The 13,310-nt window shown below is 42.7% G+C and overlaps 1 protein-coding gene across 1 annotated transcript in view; it reads left to right on the forward strand.

Annotated features, from left to right (window-relative positions):
- The first annotated feature begins 1,046 nt into the window (after nt 1-1,046).
- Nucleotides 1,047-13,310, forward strand: part of LOC126295036 (ankyrin repeat domain-containing protein 65-like) — an 88,549-nt gene continuing 76,285 nt past the window's right edge. The window contains exon 1 of the mRNA XM_049987286.1: nt 1,047-1,180. Coding sequence (XP_049843243.1) covers nt 1,047-1,180 — 134 coding nt within the window. The remainder of the gene's footprint in view (nt 1,181-13,310) is intronic.

Raw genomic sequence — 13,310 nt, forward strand, 5'->3', positions numbered from 1 at the left:
CGTTTCACTTCAACGGCATCGTGGCCATCTAACATAAACCTTCTAGTCCCGCAGTATGAACTAGTATTGACAATTTCTTCTGTTAGATACACATCGTCCAACTGAAAATTAATAACAGTGGTAATTATCTGCTACTGTCAGCATCATGTACAAAGTTGTGGTAGCATGATACTAGTTACAAGACTATAGTAGAAATATTAGTTGAAAGGAAACGTATTCTATCACTCTCATTTATATCACTATGTGTTGTCCTGCTGGAATATGATATGTCAAAAGTATTGAGAAGGAGTTGCCATCTGTCTCCAGCTGCCACCTTGAGGAAATTTTTTCTAATAAGGTTGTCCACATTTCACTAGGAGATTATCGGTCCACTACATGAACCAACAGCCAACCCACACTTCACTAGCAGGTTACAAGACTATAGTAGAAACATTAGTTGAAGGGAAACGTATTCTATCGCTCTCATTTATATCACTAGGTGTTGTCCTGCTGGAATATGATATGTCAAAAGTGTTGAGAAGAAGTTGCCATCTGCCTCCAGCTGCCACCGTGAGGAAATGTTTTCTAGTAAGGCTTTATGAACCAACACCCGAAGGAAACGTACTGTGCTAACTGCAACGAGTAGAGTAATACAGATATCAGTCGTAAAATTTCGTGTATTTCCTCAATAACTAAACAAAGTAGAAAGATAACTCGTTGAATAAAGTATACCTATAACTCCTTCTGATCTTGCAAGTATTGTACTAAATCTCGGTTTCAAGTAACTTTATGATCAGTTCATACTCCACTGTAGACCCATTTGGGTCGTTTTATGGTAACTAAATGTGCTGAAGCAGAAAGAAGAGTCATTAAAAGATTGTTGTGCAACATTTTAGAGCTGTTCCACTGTGTCACCAGTTTGATGTCGCAAATATATTATCAGATGCAATTCATTCATGGTGATCTGTTGGGTGACACTGGTCTGCTGATGCCTTGTAAAACATACCTAGAGTAATGTGTTAAGCGGAGAGTGAGCTCAGTGACGCCATGTTTCAGAATCAGCTACCATGGCGACGGCGAATGAAGCTGAGGATACCGCGGCCGTGGAGATCCGGGGCCCACTGCAGCCGGGGGATGGCGCCGTGGCGGCGCTGTCGGGGGCGGAGGCGCGGTCAGCGGCGCGTCCACCTGCAGAAACAGGGTACGCAACGCCGGAAGGCCCATACCGTCCCAGATACACGTAGGTGTCCGCCCACAAGCCAACACTTCGCGATACACTGTGACGTCCTTGACAGTGAGTTTGCTTAGCGGTGCCTCTGCTGTATCTTCCCTGACAGCTACAGAAGCTGTGTTGAGGTACTTCATAACACTTTCTTTACCTTCCCATAACAGGTTCATCAGGTCTCTAGATTGATCCATGTTTCAAAACAGATACGTCAATGAACATATACAGGGTGGTCCATTGATAGTGACTGGGCCAAATGTCTCACGAAATATGCATCAAACGGAAAAACTACAAAGAACGAAACTCGTCTAGCTCGATGGGGGAAACAAGATGCCGCAATAGTTGCCCCGCTAGATGGCGCTACCATAGGTCAAACGGGTACCAACTGCGTTTTTAAAAAATAGGAACCCAAATTTTTATTACATATTCGTGTAGTGCGTAAAGAATTATGAATGGTTTAGTTGGACCACTTTTTTCGCTTTGTGATAGATTCAGCTCTAATAGTCACAAACGTACGAGTACGTGGTATCGCGTAACATTCCGCCAGTGCGGACGGTATTTGCTTCGTGATACATTACCCGTGTTAAAATGGACCGTTTACCAATTGCGGAAAAGGTCGATATCGTGTTAATGTATGGCTATTGTGATCTAAATGCCCAACGGGCGTGTGCTATGTATGCTGCTCGGTATCCTGGACGACATCATCCAAGTGTCCGGACCGTTCTCCGGATAGTTACGTTATTTAAGGAAACAGGAAGTGTTCAGCCACATGTGAAACGTCAACCACGACCTGCAACAAATGATGATGGCCAAGTAGGTGTTTTAGCTGCTGTCGCGGCTAATCCGCACATCACTAGAAGACAAATTGCGCGAGAATCGGGAATCTCAAAAACATTGGTGTTGAGAATGCTACATCGACATCAATTGCTCCCGTACCATATTTCTATGAATGCAGGAATTGCATGGCGACGAATTTGTACGTCGTGTACAGTTCTGCCACTGGACTCAAGAGAAATCACCGGACGATGACAGATTTTTTGCACGTGTTCTCTTTAGCGCTGAAGCGTTATTCATCAACAGCGGTAACGTAAACCGACAATATGTGTACTACCGGAGGGTAACGGAAAATCCACGATGGCTGCGACAAGTGGAACATCAGCGACCTTGGCGGATTAATGTATGGTGCTGCATTATGGGAGGAAGGATCATTGGCCCCCATTTTATCGATGGCAGTCTAAATGGTGCAATGTATGCTGTTTTTCCTATGTAATGTTCTAACGATGTTACTACACGATGCTTCACTGCATGACAGAACGGCGATGTACTTCCAACATGATGGATGTCCGGCACATAGCTCGCTTGCGGTTGAAGCGGTATCGAATAGCACATTTCATGACAGGTGGATTGGTCGTCGAAGCACCATACCATAGCCCGCACGTTCACCGGATCTGACCTCTTCAGATTTCTTTTTGTGGGGAAAGTTGACGGATATTTGCTATCGTGATCCACCGGCAACGCCTGACAACATGCGTCAGCGCATTGTCAATGCATGTGAGAACATTACGGAAGGCGAACCTCTCGCTATTGAAAGGAATGTCGTTACACGTATTACCAAATGCATTGAGGTTGACGGATATCATTTTGAACATTTATTACATTAGTGTGGTATTTACAGGTAATCATTCTGTAACAGCATGCGTTCTCAGAAATGATAAGTTCACAATGGAACAACCGAAATAAAATGTTCAAACGTACGTACGTTCTGTATTTTATTTTAAAAAGCCTACCTGTTACCAACTATTCGTCTAAAATTGTGACTATTACAGCACCATCTATCACAAAGCGAAAAAAGTGGTCCAAATAAAACATTAATATTTCTTTACGTACTACACGAATGTATAATAAAAAGGGGATCCCTCTTTAAAAAAAAAAAAAGAACGTTGTTGATACCCGTTTGACCTATGGCAGCGCCATCTAGCGGGCCAACCATAGCGCCATCTGGTTTCCCTCTACAAGCTAGACAAGTTTCGTTCTTTGTAGGTTTTTCGTTTGACGCCTATTTCGTGAGATATTTGGCCTGGTGACGATCAATGGACCACCCTGAATATCACGATTGAAGAACGTTTATAAGACTTGAATAAATTGTTTTGACACTTGAGCAAAGTATTGTTGTTTGGAGTGATTAGCTGTGCTTAACTCCATGTCTTCAACAAAGTGGATTTTGGGACCAACTATCACGAGAACGGACGCATGAGGCACTGTTGCTTTGTATACGAATATGTGCTGCTCAGTGCAGAATCTGATACTGATGTGTGTAGGTTGCAGCCAGGACTGGTGATTCGGTGCATTGTGTTGCTGTAAAGCTGTTTAGACAAAGCAGTATTTGAAGTTGTTGGGCGTCTCTGTTAGTGGTGTCAATGAGGTAACCATAAATGCATACAGCAAAAATGGAGATGTGAAGCCAGAGTGTCTCATACCAGCACTGGGAACACTGTATTCGTATGCTGCAGCAAGGCAGCAAGGGTCGTGCCGGGCGGCGACATTTTTAAGACTTACTATTTTTGATGTTATCATGTTGTAGAAAACTTAGGTTTAGTAAATCAGACGGTCAGACCAATTTCTGTTTCCGCACCCAGTGCTAAATCTGTATGTTTACATACACTGATCAGCCAGAACATTATGACCAACTACCTAGTGGCCAGTATGTCCACCTTTGGCACAGATAAGAGCGGTGACGCATCATGGCATGCAAGCAGTGAGGCCTTAGTAGGTCGCTGGAGGGACTTGAAACCACATCTGCACACACAAGTCACCTAATTCCCGTACGTTCAGGGAAGGGAGGGCGATTAGCTCTGACGCCACGTTCAATCACATCTTAGATGTGAATGAGATGGTTCATATGTGGCACATTGAGGGGGGGGGGGGGGGGGGAGCACATCAATTGGAACTCGCCGCTGTGTTCTTCGAACCACTTCAAAAGACTCCTGGCCTTTTGATGTGGTGCATTAACTTGTCGAAAAACTCCACTGACATAAGGAAATTTGATCTTTACAGAGGGGTGTCTGTGCTATCCTGGGCCGTCACGTTGCCTTGCACGAGCTCCAGTGGACTCATGGATGCCAACGCGTATGCTCCCCAGAACATAATGGAGCCACTGTCAGCTTGTCCCTATGCTGAAGTACTCGTGTCAAGGAGCTGTTTGCGTGGGAGACGACGGATTTGAGTCCTACCACAGGCACGGTGAAGAAGGTGTGCAATGCTCGGCTAACGTCCAGTGGCAATGGTCGCATGCCCATTTTTGTCGTAATGGCCCGTGTCGTGGTGTTAACATTGGCACATGCACAGGTCATCAGCTGTGGAGGCCCATATTTAGGAGTGTTCGGCGCAGTGTGTGTTCAAACACACTTCTACTGTGCCCAGAATTACAATCTGATGTTAATTCCGCCACAGTTCACTGCTTGTCCTGTTTTGGCAGACTGCCCAGTCTACAACGCCCGACTTGTGTAATGAGTGGTGGCTGCCCAATCCCACTACATCTGGACGTGGCTTCACCTTGGTTTCATCAGGTGTCGAAAGACACTAAACTGAGCAGCTCTCAAACACGTAACAAGTAGTCCAGTTTCCAAAACGCTCATGCAGAGTATTCGGGCCATCACAATCTGCCCTCAGTCAAACTCAGATAGACTGCGGACCTTCCACATTCTACATGCAGATAGCTTGCTCACTGATACCGCATACACCGTGCGTGTGTGTGGCTAGCAATTATCCGACAGCAAGTGACGCTGAAACAGCCGGGAAGGGTTTCCATCGATAGTAGGTTAGGGGTCATAATGTTCTGGCCTGTAACTGTATATCTCTTTCAATTTTCTTTGTTTATATATGCATCACCCCTGTAATTTCAACAATGTAGAATATAGCGTTTATCAGTCGAAGCGTATATGGAGGGTGTGGTACCCAATAAACAATCTGACGTATGTGCACGTGTGGCAGGATGTAGCTGCTTCCTCCTCAGACGCCTTCTGGCCACCTCAAAAGACTACAGCAGCTCCAGGCAGTCAACCATAATCCTGTGTCTATCCTTCACGTTCCCTTTTCATTTCTGTTCGGTCGCGCCTCAGAAAATGCGCTGCGAGCTTGCTTCTACAACACAGGGAGAGAGAAACTTTACAACCCAAAACACTATACATGAACTTGAAGGAGCAGGAATCGAGAATCTACCCGCCAACCATGTCTGTTCTCTATGGCGTTACTATTGGCTTCCAATGCATGGTGCGCGGTTTCCTTATTCAAGGACCCAGTTGATGACCTTCTGTATCTCATGCACTGCAGTTACTGATCCACCTCTAATAATCACAACACTGATTATCACTGTTCGTCATCAGCTCGTTCGCTGAATTTCCTTTTCTGCAGATTTCAGAACCTGCTGCCCTTTTCTTGTCTGTGCCTCCTACTGCTTGATATCTGTTCAAATGGTTCAAATGGCTCTGAGCACTATGGGACTCAACTGCTGTGGTTATTAGTCCCCTAGAACTTAGAACTACTTAAACCTAACTAACCTAAGGACATCACACACATCCATGCCCGAGGCAGGATTCGAACCTGCGACCGTAGCAGTCGCACGGTTCCGGACTGCGCGCCTAGAACCGCGAGACCACCGCGGCCGGCTTGATATCTGTTACACGACCTGCAGGCCCTTCAAATATCTTCTGATGATCAGAGTATCACATGAAGTACATTTAACTGTTGTTGTTTTTGTATGATTGTTGTTGGTATGTATTTAAACTGTCCTGTCCAATAGTTATTGTATCCCTCCATCAGAGCTTTTGGGGAAAATATGTAGGTTAAGGTTTCCTAAAACTGGCACATGCAAAACTTTCCAAAACACGACACTCGAAGAGTATTCGATAAGGACCAATACCTGTCACTTTGGCAGTAAAAAAGAAATGGACAAACAGGCCTTTCAGACTGGAAACAAATGTATGTACAGCTCTAGAGCATATGCCACACTTATGGTAGTACTGATTATGTATGTAATGGTACTTGAATTACGTAACCATTACGGCACCTCACCTCAACCTGTCGATACCAGCAATATTCTACTGTGTTTCTGTAAAATAGTTAACATATTTCTGTGACAACATTCAGATCTGATTTCATTAATGTAGAGGTACTTTGATACATCGATATGTTTATATTGCAATGATATTATTCTTATGTGTATTCTTTCTTCTGTCACTATGATCTTTGACGTACTTGTTTTAATTTAAGGCGCGTAAGCGGTTATTAGAGAGTCAAGCCTTGGTCGTCATGTTGAAAAGACACAAATTGTAGTCAGTTTAAGAATTGTGAACTTTAACAGTGAGGAAAATATTTTCAAGTATGTTTTATATTGTGAACTGATGTTGCAACAAAAGTAATAAAAAAAGAAGTGTAATTAAAATTCGGAGTGCTGATTACTTTTTTACATCACCATTGTCCTAACTTGCAAAAGTTTAATCTACAAGAATGGTTTGTGAAGCGCAACTATAAATCTTTTGAATATCGCAGAATAACACCTAGGCCTCTTTGCATCCGAGCTTGGAATCCACTACCCAGATTTTCGACGATTGAGCCATGAGTTCACAACGAGACCAGCGTGGGAAACACGAAAAGATGAGTGCCTAGTTTATCCATTATTTCATGAAATGACTTTATTAACTGTGCTCTAATGACACCTGCCACGTAATATAACTTTGTTGTCGCCGGAAAATGCAATATTTAGCAGCGTCAGCAACACTACGATCATAATTAATTTTTTACCTTTGTTGTGGTAGGGTTGTTAGATGTACCCACCAAATCTGAGTCCCAGGCACAGAAAACTTTGCTGTACCTGCTGAATTATTGTCACATTTGTTATATGGAGACAATTATTAAGCAGTCAATATAATCCTTAAACATGATACGTGAGCCGTGCTGCGGCTCGCATTTGTGCTGTTTGTAGGTTTCCGCCCTGTATTGGAGGCGAGACGGTATCGTTTAGTTTGCTTGGTTGCGGTTGTTTATCTTCTTCTCGTGTTGACGGTGCCACTCGCTTTCGCAAGCGTTGCCTGTCCGCTAGTGGAAGCAGCGGTGGTTACCGATATGCAGCTGCTGTTGCCGTATCTTTGGGGCGACGTCGTTGTTCTTCCGGGTCGTATGAGTGGGCCAGATCGGTTGGGGACTCAAGAGGAGCCAGGTCCGCCCAGTGCGAAATATGCCGGGACCGCTGGTGACACGCATGGACTGCCGGATGAAAGGGCTGTGGTCACGAGGGTGTACGGCCTCATCGTAAACCGGATCCAGCAAGCTTTAAGAGGAGTGCGTTTTAATCCAAGTAGAGAAGCCTCCACCACTGTGACATCTCGCGATTCTCCAGTGACTTGGGTTCGTGTTTCTGCTCGTAGCGTCGCCGAGGCGAAGAGCAGCGAGTGGGGTGCTAGGGAAAGGCGGATCTGATTAGCTTTCCTCGACTTCTTATTACTATGTACTGCGTTCAGCTTCTTACAATTTGTTAAGTTCTGTTAGTGGACGGTTGGTGATTTTTCTACTCTGGTGGCAGTGATTCCTTTCTCGTCCCGGGCACTCTAAGCACAGTGTTCTGGGGACGTAGTACAGACCGCCGGTTCCGCCTTTCAGGTATTGTTGAATCGTTGCATTTGGTTTATCAGACTTCAGGTAGCTTCAGCAAGATTATCATTAGCCATTCGTTAGACTGCCACTAGTCTAAGTTACAATCATGTGAAGTGAATGCAAGTCTCGGCTGCCTATCTCATCGCTCGCGAAAGTGTTTGTTGCCCGTCCTTCTCAGAGGTCGCTTCATAGAGCACCATCTGTGGCCCCTTCGTTCTTGTAAGGCATGTGTGTTATAAAAGGAGGTTTGATGACCACTAGTTCCGTGTAACGCTCCTTCAGCCCACGCCTTCTGTGGGTATAATCTGCCTTAGTACCCTTTAAGGAACTTTACACTGGTCCTTGTGTTTTATTATTATATTATTTATTACGATACGTTGTAATGCCTACATTAATGGTTATGTCTGTCTAGTTAATAGTTCTGGTCGCCTGCGGGAATACATCTAGCAGTGTATTGTTCAGTGGATGTTAAAGATTGTGTTACAAAGTTTACCATCATCTTATTTCACCCATTTGGTGATGAGTTGGTTGTTTATTTCATTAACCTTTGTTATTGTACTGACGTTTTACAGCAGGTTTCTAAATGTTTTATATTATTTCCGTGATTGTGGTAGCCTGCCTTAAAATTTTAATTTGGTATTCGTATTTACGGAGTAAGCCTTCAAAACCTTATTAACTGCCTTTCCTGCCATCTGATGCCTTCTGCTGTGTTTGTGGCGACCTGCCTTTAATATTTCGATACCTGTAAATTGTTAAGTTGAAGCGAGTTATGAACCTTAATTTATTGCCATTCCTTGCGTGTAAGGCCTTCTGTCCCGATCACAGTGGCTTGCTTTTAAAACAGTACCTGCCGCATCTGTATTTAATGGTGATTTGCTAAACTGTAACTCGCTGAAAACACTGTTATTTACACAGCTGTTTATTTCTTCATTAATAATGTGTGGCATTTTTTTTATTTGTTATTGAGTCTGGAATTACTGATTACGGCCCCGTCCCCAGTCGTTACCGAATCCTGCCTTCCTTTGACTACCAGCTTTCAAGAAAGGTCGATTCCAAAATAGCGATACACTGTTGCCTGCATCGCCGCCACCAGCCGCACAGCTGACCACTGCACGTGGTCGCCCTTCTCAGACGCCAGCAACAAACAGCCAGGGACCACAACTCGAGCAATAAACTCAATGCTTGGAAAGAAAATCCTGCAAATTAAAAAATAGGACAAAAGCACAAGAGCGAGGAAGCTGTGCTTGTGACCAAAGCTGTGGTAAGTACAAAAAAAAGTGGAAATTGAGAAAATTGATTCTGATTCCGAATGTCTTTGAAGAATGGTGACAGCATGGATGACGTCGATCTCTTTTGAGAATCAACACTACTCATATTGTAGTGACATAGTCGGAACATGTAGGTGGAGTATATTTTGTTTTGGGTCAATTTCGAGGAGGAAAGAGGAGTTAATTCAGCTACATATATATCTGAACCAAACAAAAAAGAAAAAAAAAATGCTGGATAAGATCTAGAACCTATGTCTCTGAGGCTTGTGTTCAAGAAGAAAATAGTTTTTCAAATAACAAAAATGACATCTGTAATCAATAAGAGTCATGTGACAGGGAAATTTTCAATTCCTCATAATGCTACTGGGGTGTTAGTGTTTAATGGTCCTGTTTCTGTTAATTAAAAAAGTATAAGATAGAGATGCTATCTCGTGTATCTCTTAATTTTGAATTGGGGTCCTACCCATTGGTGATTGACTTTGTAATATTAAAAAACGAAAAAAAGCAGAGAAATTTCTGCAGTTGTATCTGACGTATTTATCACATACATATGCTCCACAGAAAAAATCCCACTTACAGATATGTATCGTTTTGTGTGTTGTCTGCCTCATTTTTAAGACCTCAATCTTCCGTCCCCAGTGAATGTAACATTATCACATGCGTATCATATTGTGGGCAACACATACCTTGCTTAAGAACTTCGGTCAAAAGAAATGATCTAACGTTTAAAATTTTCGTCTGGTCTACATTTGCAACTTTAAAAAATGAAATAGCGTCATTTTCAGACAGCTTATACTCTCTAAGATTTACAAACGTTTTCTAACATTTAGTGTTTTTCTTTCAATAATACAGACAAATTCTGCAATTTTGTATCATCGGTAGGTCACCTTACACTACCATCTGTTGTGCTTAAATTTGAATAAACTGTTGTTGGCGTGCTACTATACTGCTGTGTGGAATTTAGTGGAAACAGTGTATAACCTGGTTAATTTACTGGTGAGTCATTCATGTTAACTGGCAGGGTAACTGTCGTGGTCAGGGTGTGTTCTATTATCGCTGTAGACAAACCCCTCAGCGGTACTGTATTTAGTAAGCAGTCCCCTGGGTCCCAAGTGTTAATGCCTACCACATCACGATGCCCCTCTTTGCAACACACCATCCACCACAGAGGGCGGGTCCACCACCCCTAGCACTCACTGTCAGCCCCGCAGCGGTCACGGCCGGACTCCTGCCTCAGCTGCGCCGCCCAAGGCTGCCATAGACTCTCCACCATCTGATGACGTCGACGTCTCTCATTTGCGGTGAGTTTCGACACTAGACGTGCGGAATTTCCACGTGCCTAATACCACCTGTTGGGACATTATCATAAAAAATCGAGTTTCATTTCTGACTACCACATGTTGGGACACGAATCATAAAAAATCAATTTTCATTTCTCAATTTTTTTGTTAATTCAATGGCTAATTTGTCTGAACACATTATTTCTTTTTTATAATACTTAATTATTATATGAAGAAATTCGAAGCTTGAGTGGTGGTGGTTGTTGGGATGTTTAAGGGGGATTAAACAGCTAAGGTCATCAGTCCCCAGAAGCTTGAGTGGGTGTGAAATATATTTAGTACAGGATCATCGAAACGAACTTACTCTATACGGGAAATATACCCTTTCCAAAATATTCTTTATATAGTGATTTTTATGCAGTCTCTTCTTTCAGTGATGATTATGTATCTTACAAATTAGTTCTGGAGGAAATAGATGTGAAAGCATTGTTGTTGTGTATTATCATTCAGAAAAACCTAGGTGTTCTTGGAATGAATAAGTGTGAATATCACTGTATGGAGGTTCTATGAAAGAAATAAAGGAAGAGTTAGCAGAAATAAGAACGGCCAAAAAAAAAATGGATATTCTTCACAAGGTATGATATCACTTGATTCGAGTGTGTGATTAACTATAAATATAATTAACTTTAAATTATTTCTTTGGTCACATGAATATGTGTTGCCTACTGGAAATTTGGGCACACCGGGATTTGAACCTGGATATTTGCTTATCGCATCAGTAGTCTGAGCCATTAGTCTGCCCAAGCATGCCTCCAGTTATGGCTCAGTCTTCCACTTCACTGATGTTTCCACCTTTGATTTCCAAACGCTAGTAGCGGAGTTTATCCCACAGGTTATCAGGGAATAGCACCTCTGGGAGAATTGAGTCTGTGGAGGATCGTGGCTTATGTTACTACGAAGGATGTGTATGAGAACCTCTAGCGATAATGTTAGGAAATTATGGGTGTCATCAGCCATAGTGAAAGTTTGTGTGAGATCTGCTGGTGTGCTAGGGTGGCCTATTGGTTAAGCCACCTGCATGTGATAGGCAAGAAATCCAGTCTATTCTGTTATGAGCACAGTTGAGTGGAAACATGTGGACCACTGCGCCTTGTTATATGCAAACAACCTCATGCATCTGACAGAATTTCAGTTCCTGTGCGTGCTGTTTCTCAGTCATCACTGTGCGCTTTTTGCATAACTCAATCCTAAAACTCACTTTTGATTTTGGAAATCAGGGATGGATGTTAGTTAACTCGCCAGGATAGCTGAGACTGCTAACGCAGTGCTTCCTGGGTTCGGGTAGGCGCGCAGGCTCAGGATCGAGTCCGCCTGGCAGATTAATGACGAGGGTTGGTATGACAGCCCGCCTGGGTGTGGTTTTTAGGCGGTTTCCCAATCCCTCTGGGTGAAAACCAGGCTGGCCCCCACGTTCCTCATCGGTTGCACGACTCGCAAACATTTGGAAAACGTTCGCACTATTCCATCGCTTATACTAGACGCAGACAGCTGGGGTACACTAATTCCATCCTGTGGGGGTTAGGGGTGGAGGCAGGAATGGCAACTGGCCACCCTCTGCAACTAACACTGCCAAATCAATAGTAAAACGGCCGACCCCGCGTGACACAGGACAAAGTACCCCAGGAAGATAGACAGTGAAGGATGTTAGTGAATGTTGAAAACTGGATTAATAAAAAAAATCTCTACGTGACAGTGAATTGATGGGTTTACAGTATCACTACCACTGCAGTTTATTTTAAAGTCACTGATTAATCAGAGCAGAATGCTCCAAGTTATTCTGTAATATGGAAGTCTCTTCAATATTCAATCGGAAACATGGCACGAAAACGAGTATTTTGACAACATAGTGAGAAAAGCATGAATTTACTTACAAAACTATATTCCTCCTATATAGTGATTCAAGAACTTGGTGATTTTATTAATTAGGATGGTCAGCAATCTATTTGCATGACGTACAGTTCCACTGTGCATTTGAAGGCCTGATGCAGCACAAGCAGTCACAGAAGACAGAGAGCACTTTCGCCAAAACTGTAACAGGAACACAAGCCCAGAAGTACTTTGTTATATTTTGCGAATAAAATTTTGGTGAGTCATTTGACACAAGAGATATATGCTAACAAACAATGAGAATGAGGTATGGGGAACAGATTAGAGGCAGAACATAGTGAGCATCACTTTATGAAAAAAAAACATGAACCTCTTAATATAAGATAACATAGCCACGTTCATACACAAACACATGGACAATAACGTTTACAGTATGTACGTAGTATCATCACGATAAGACTAAGTTATGTATCACATACTGGTATCAAAATAAATAAAAGCTCTGTAGAGAATAGAATGCAAGACAAATCAGGCAACAAAATGGAAAGACAGGAGAGATATGACTTGGGAATGGAAGAACTGTGGAGGGCAAAAAATAAGTAAATAGTAAATAAAACCTGCAATATGTAATCGCAACAGGTTGTCTAAACCGAGAAAAGCAATTGGAGGAGAAAGTAACAGTTGGAGCACAAAATAAAGTGAACCAGGACAACACTTGCAAAGTGAAACAATGAATTGGTTGAGAAAGTTAATAAGAAAATGAGGCTGCACAGAAGAACGTCTAGAGAAAGGTGTATGTAGACATGTTTTTAACACGATATGCTATGGCAAATACTGGAGACTTCGCTCTTTGATGGCCAGTGATTGGTTATAAAGACGAACAAAGGAAGTAACGTAATATATCATGGGCCGTGGAAGACCATAGAATACTTAAAATATTAACTGTGTGCAGGCAAAAGTAAGAACTGTTCAGAAAGACTGTTCAGCAGAATTTCTTACAAGCCATACAAATCAATAAAGTAA

Source organism: Schistocerca gregaria, chromosome 11 (genome assembly GCF_023897955.1).
Source record: "Schistocerca gregaria isolate iqSchGreg1 chromosome 11, iqSchGreg1.2, whole genome shotgun sequence".
Classification (NCBI taxonomy): Eukaryota; Metazoa; Arthropoda; class Insecta; order Orthoptera; family Acrididae; genus Schistocerca; species Schistocerca gregaria.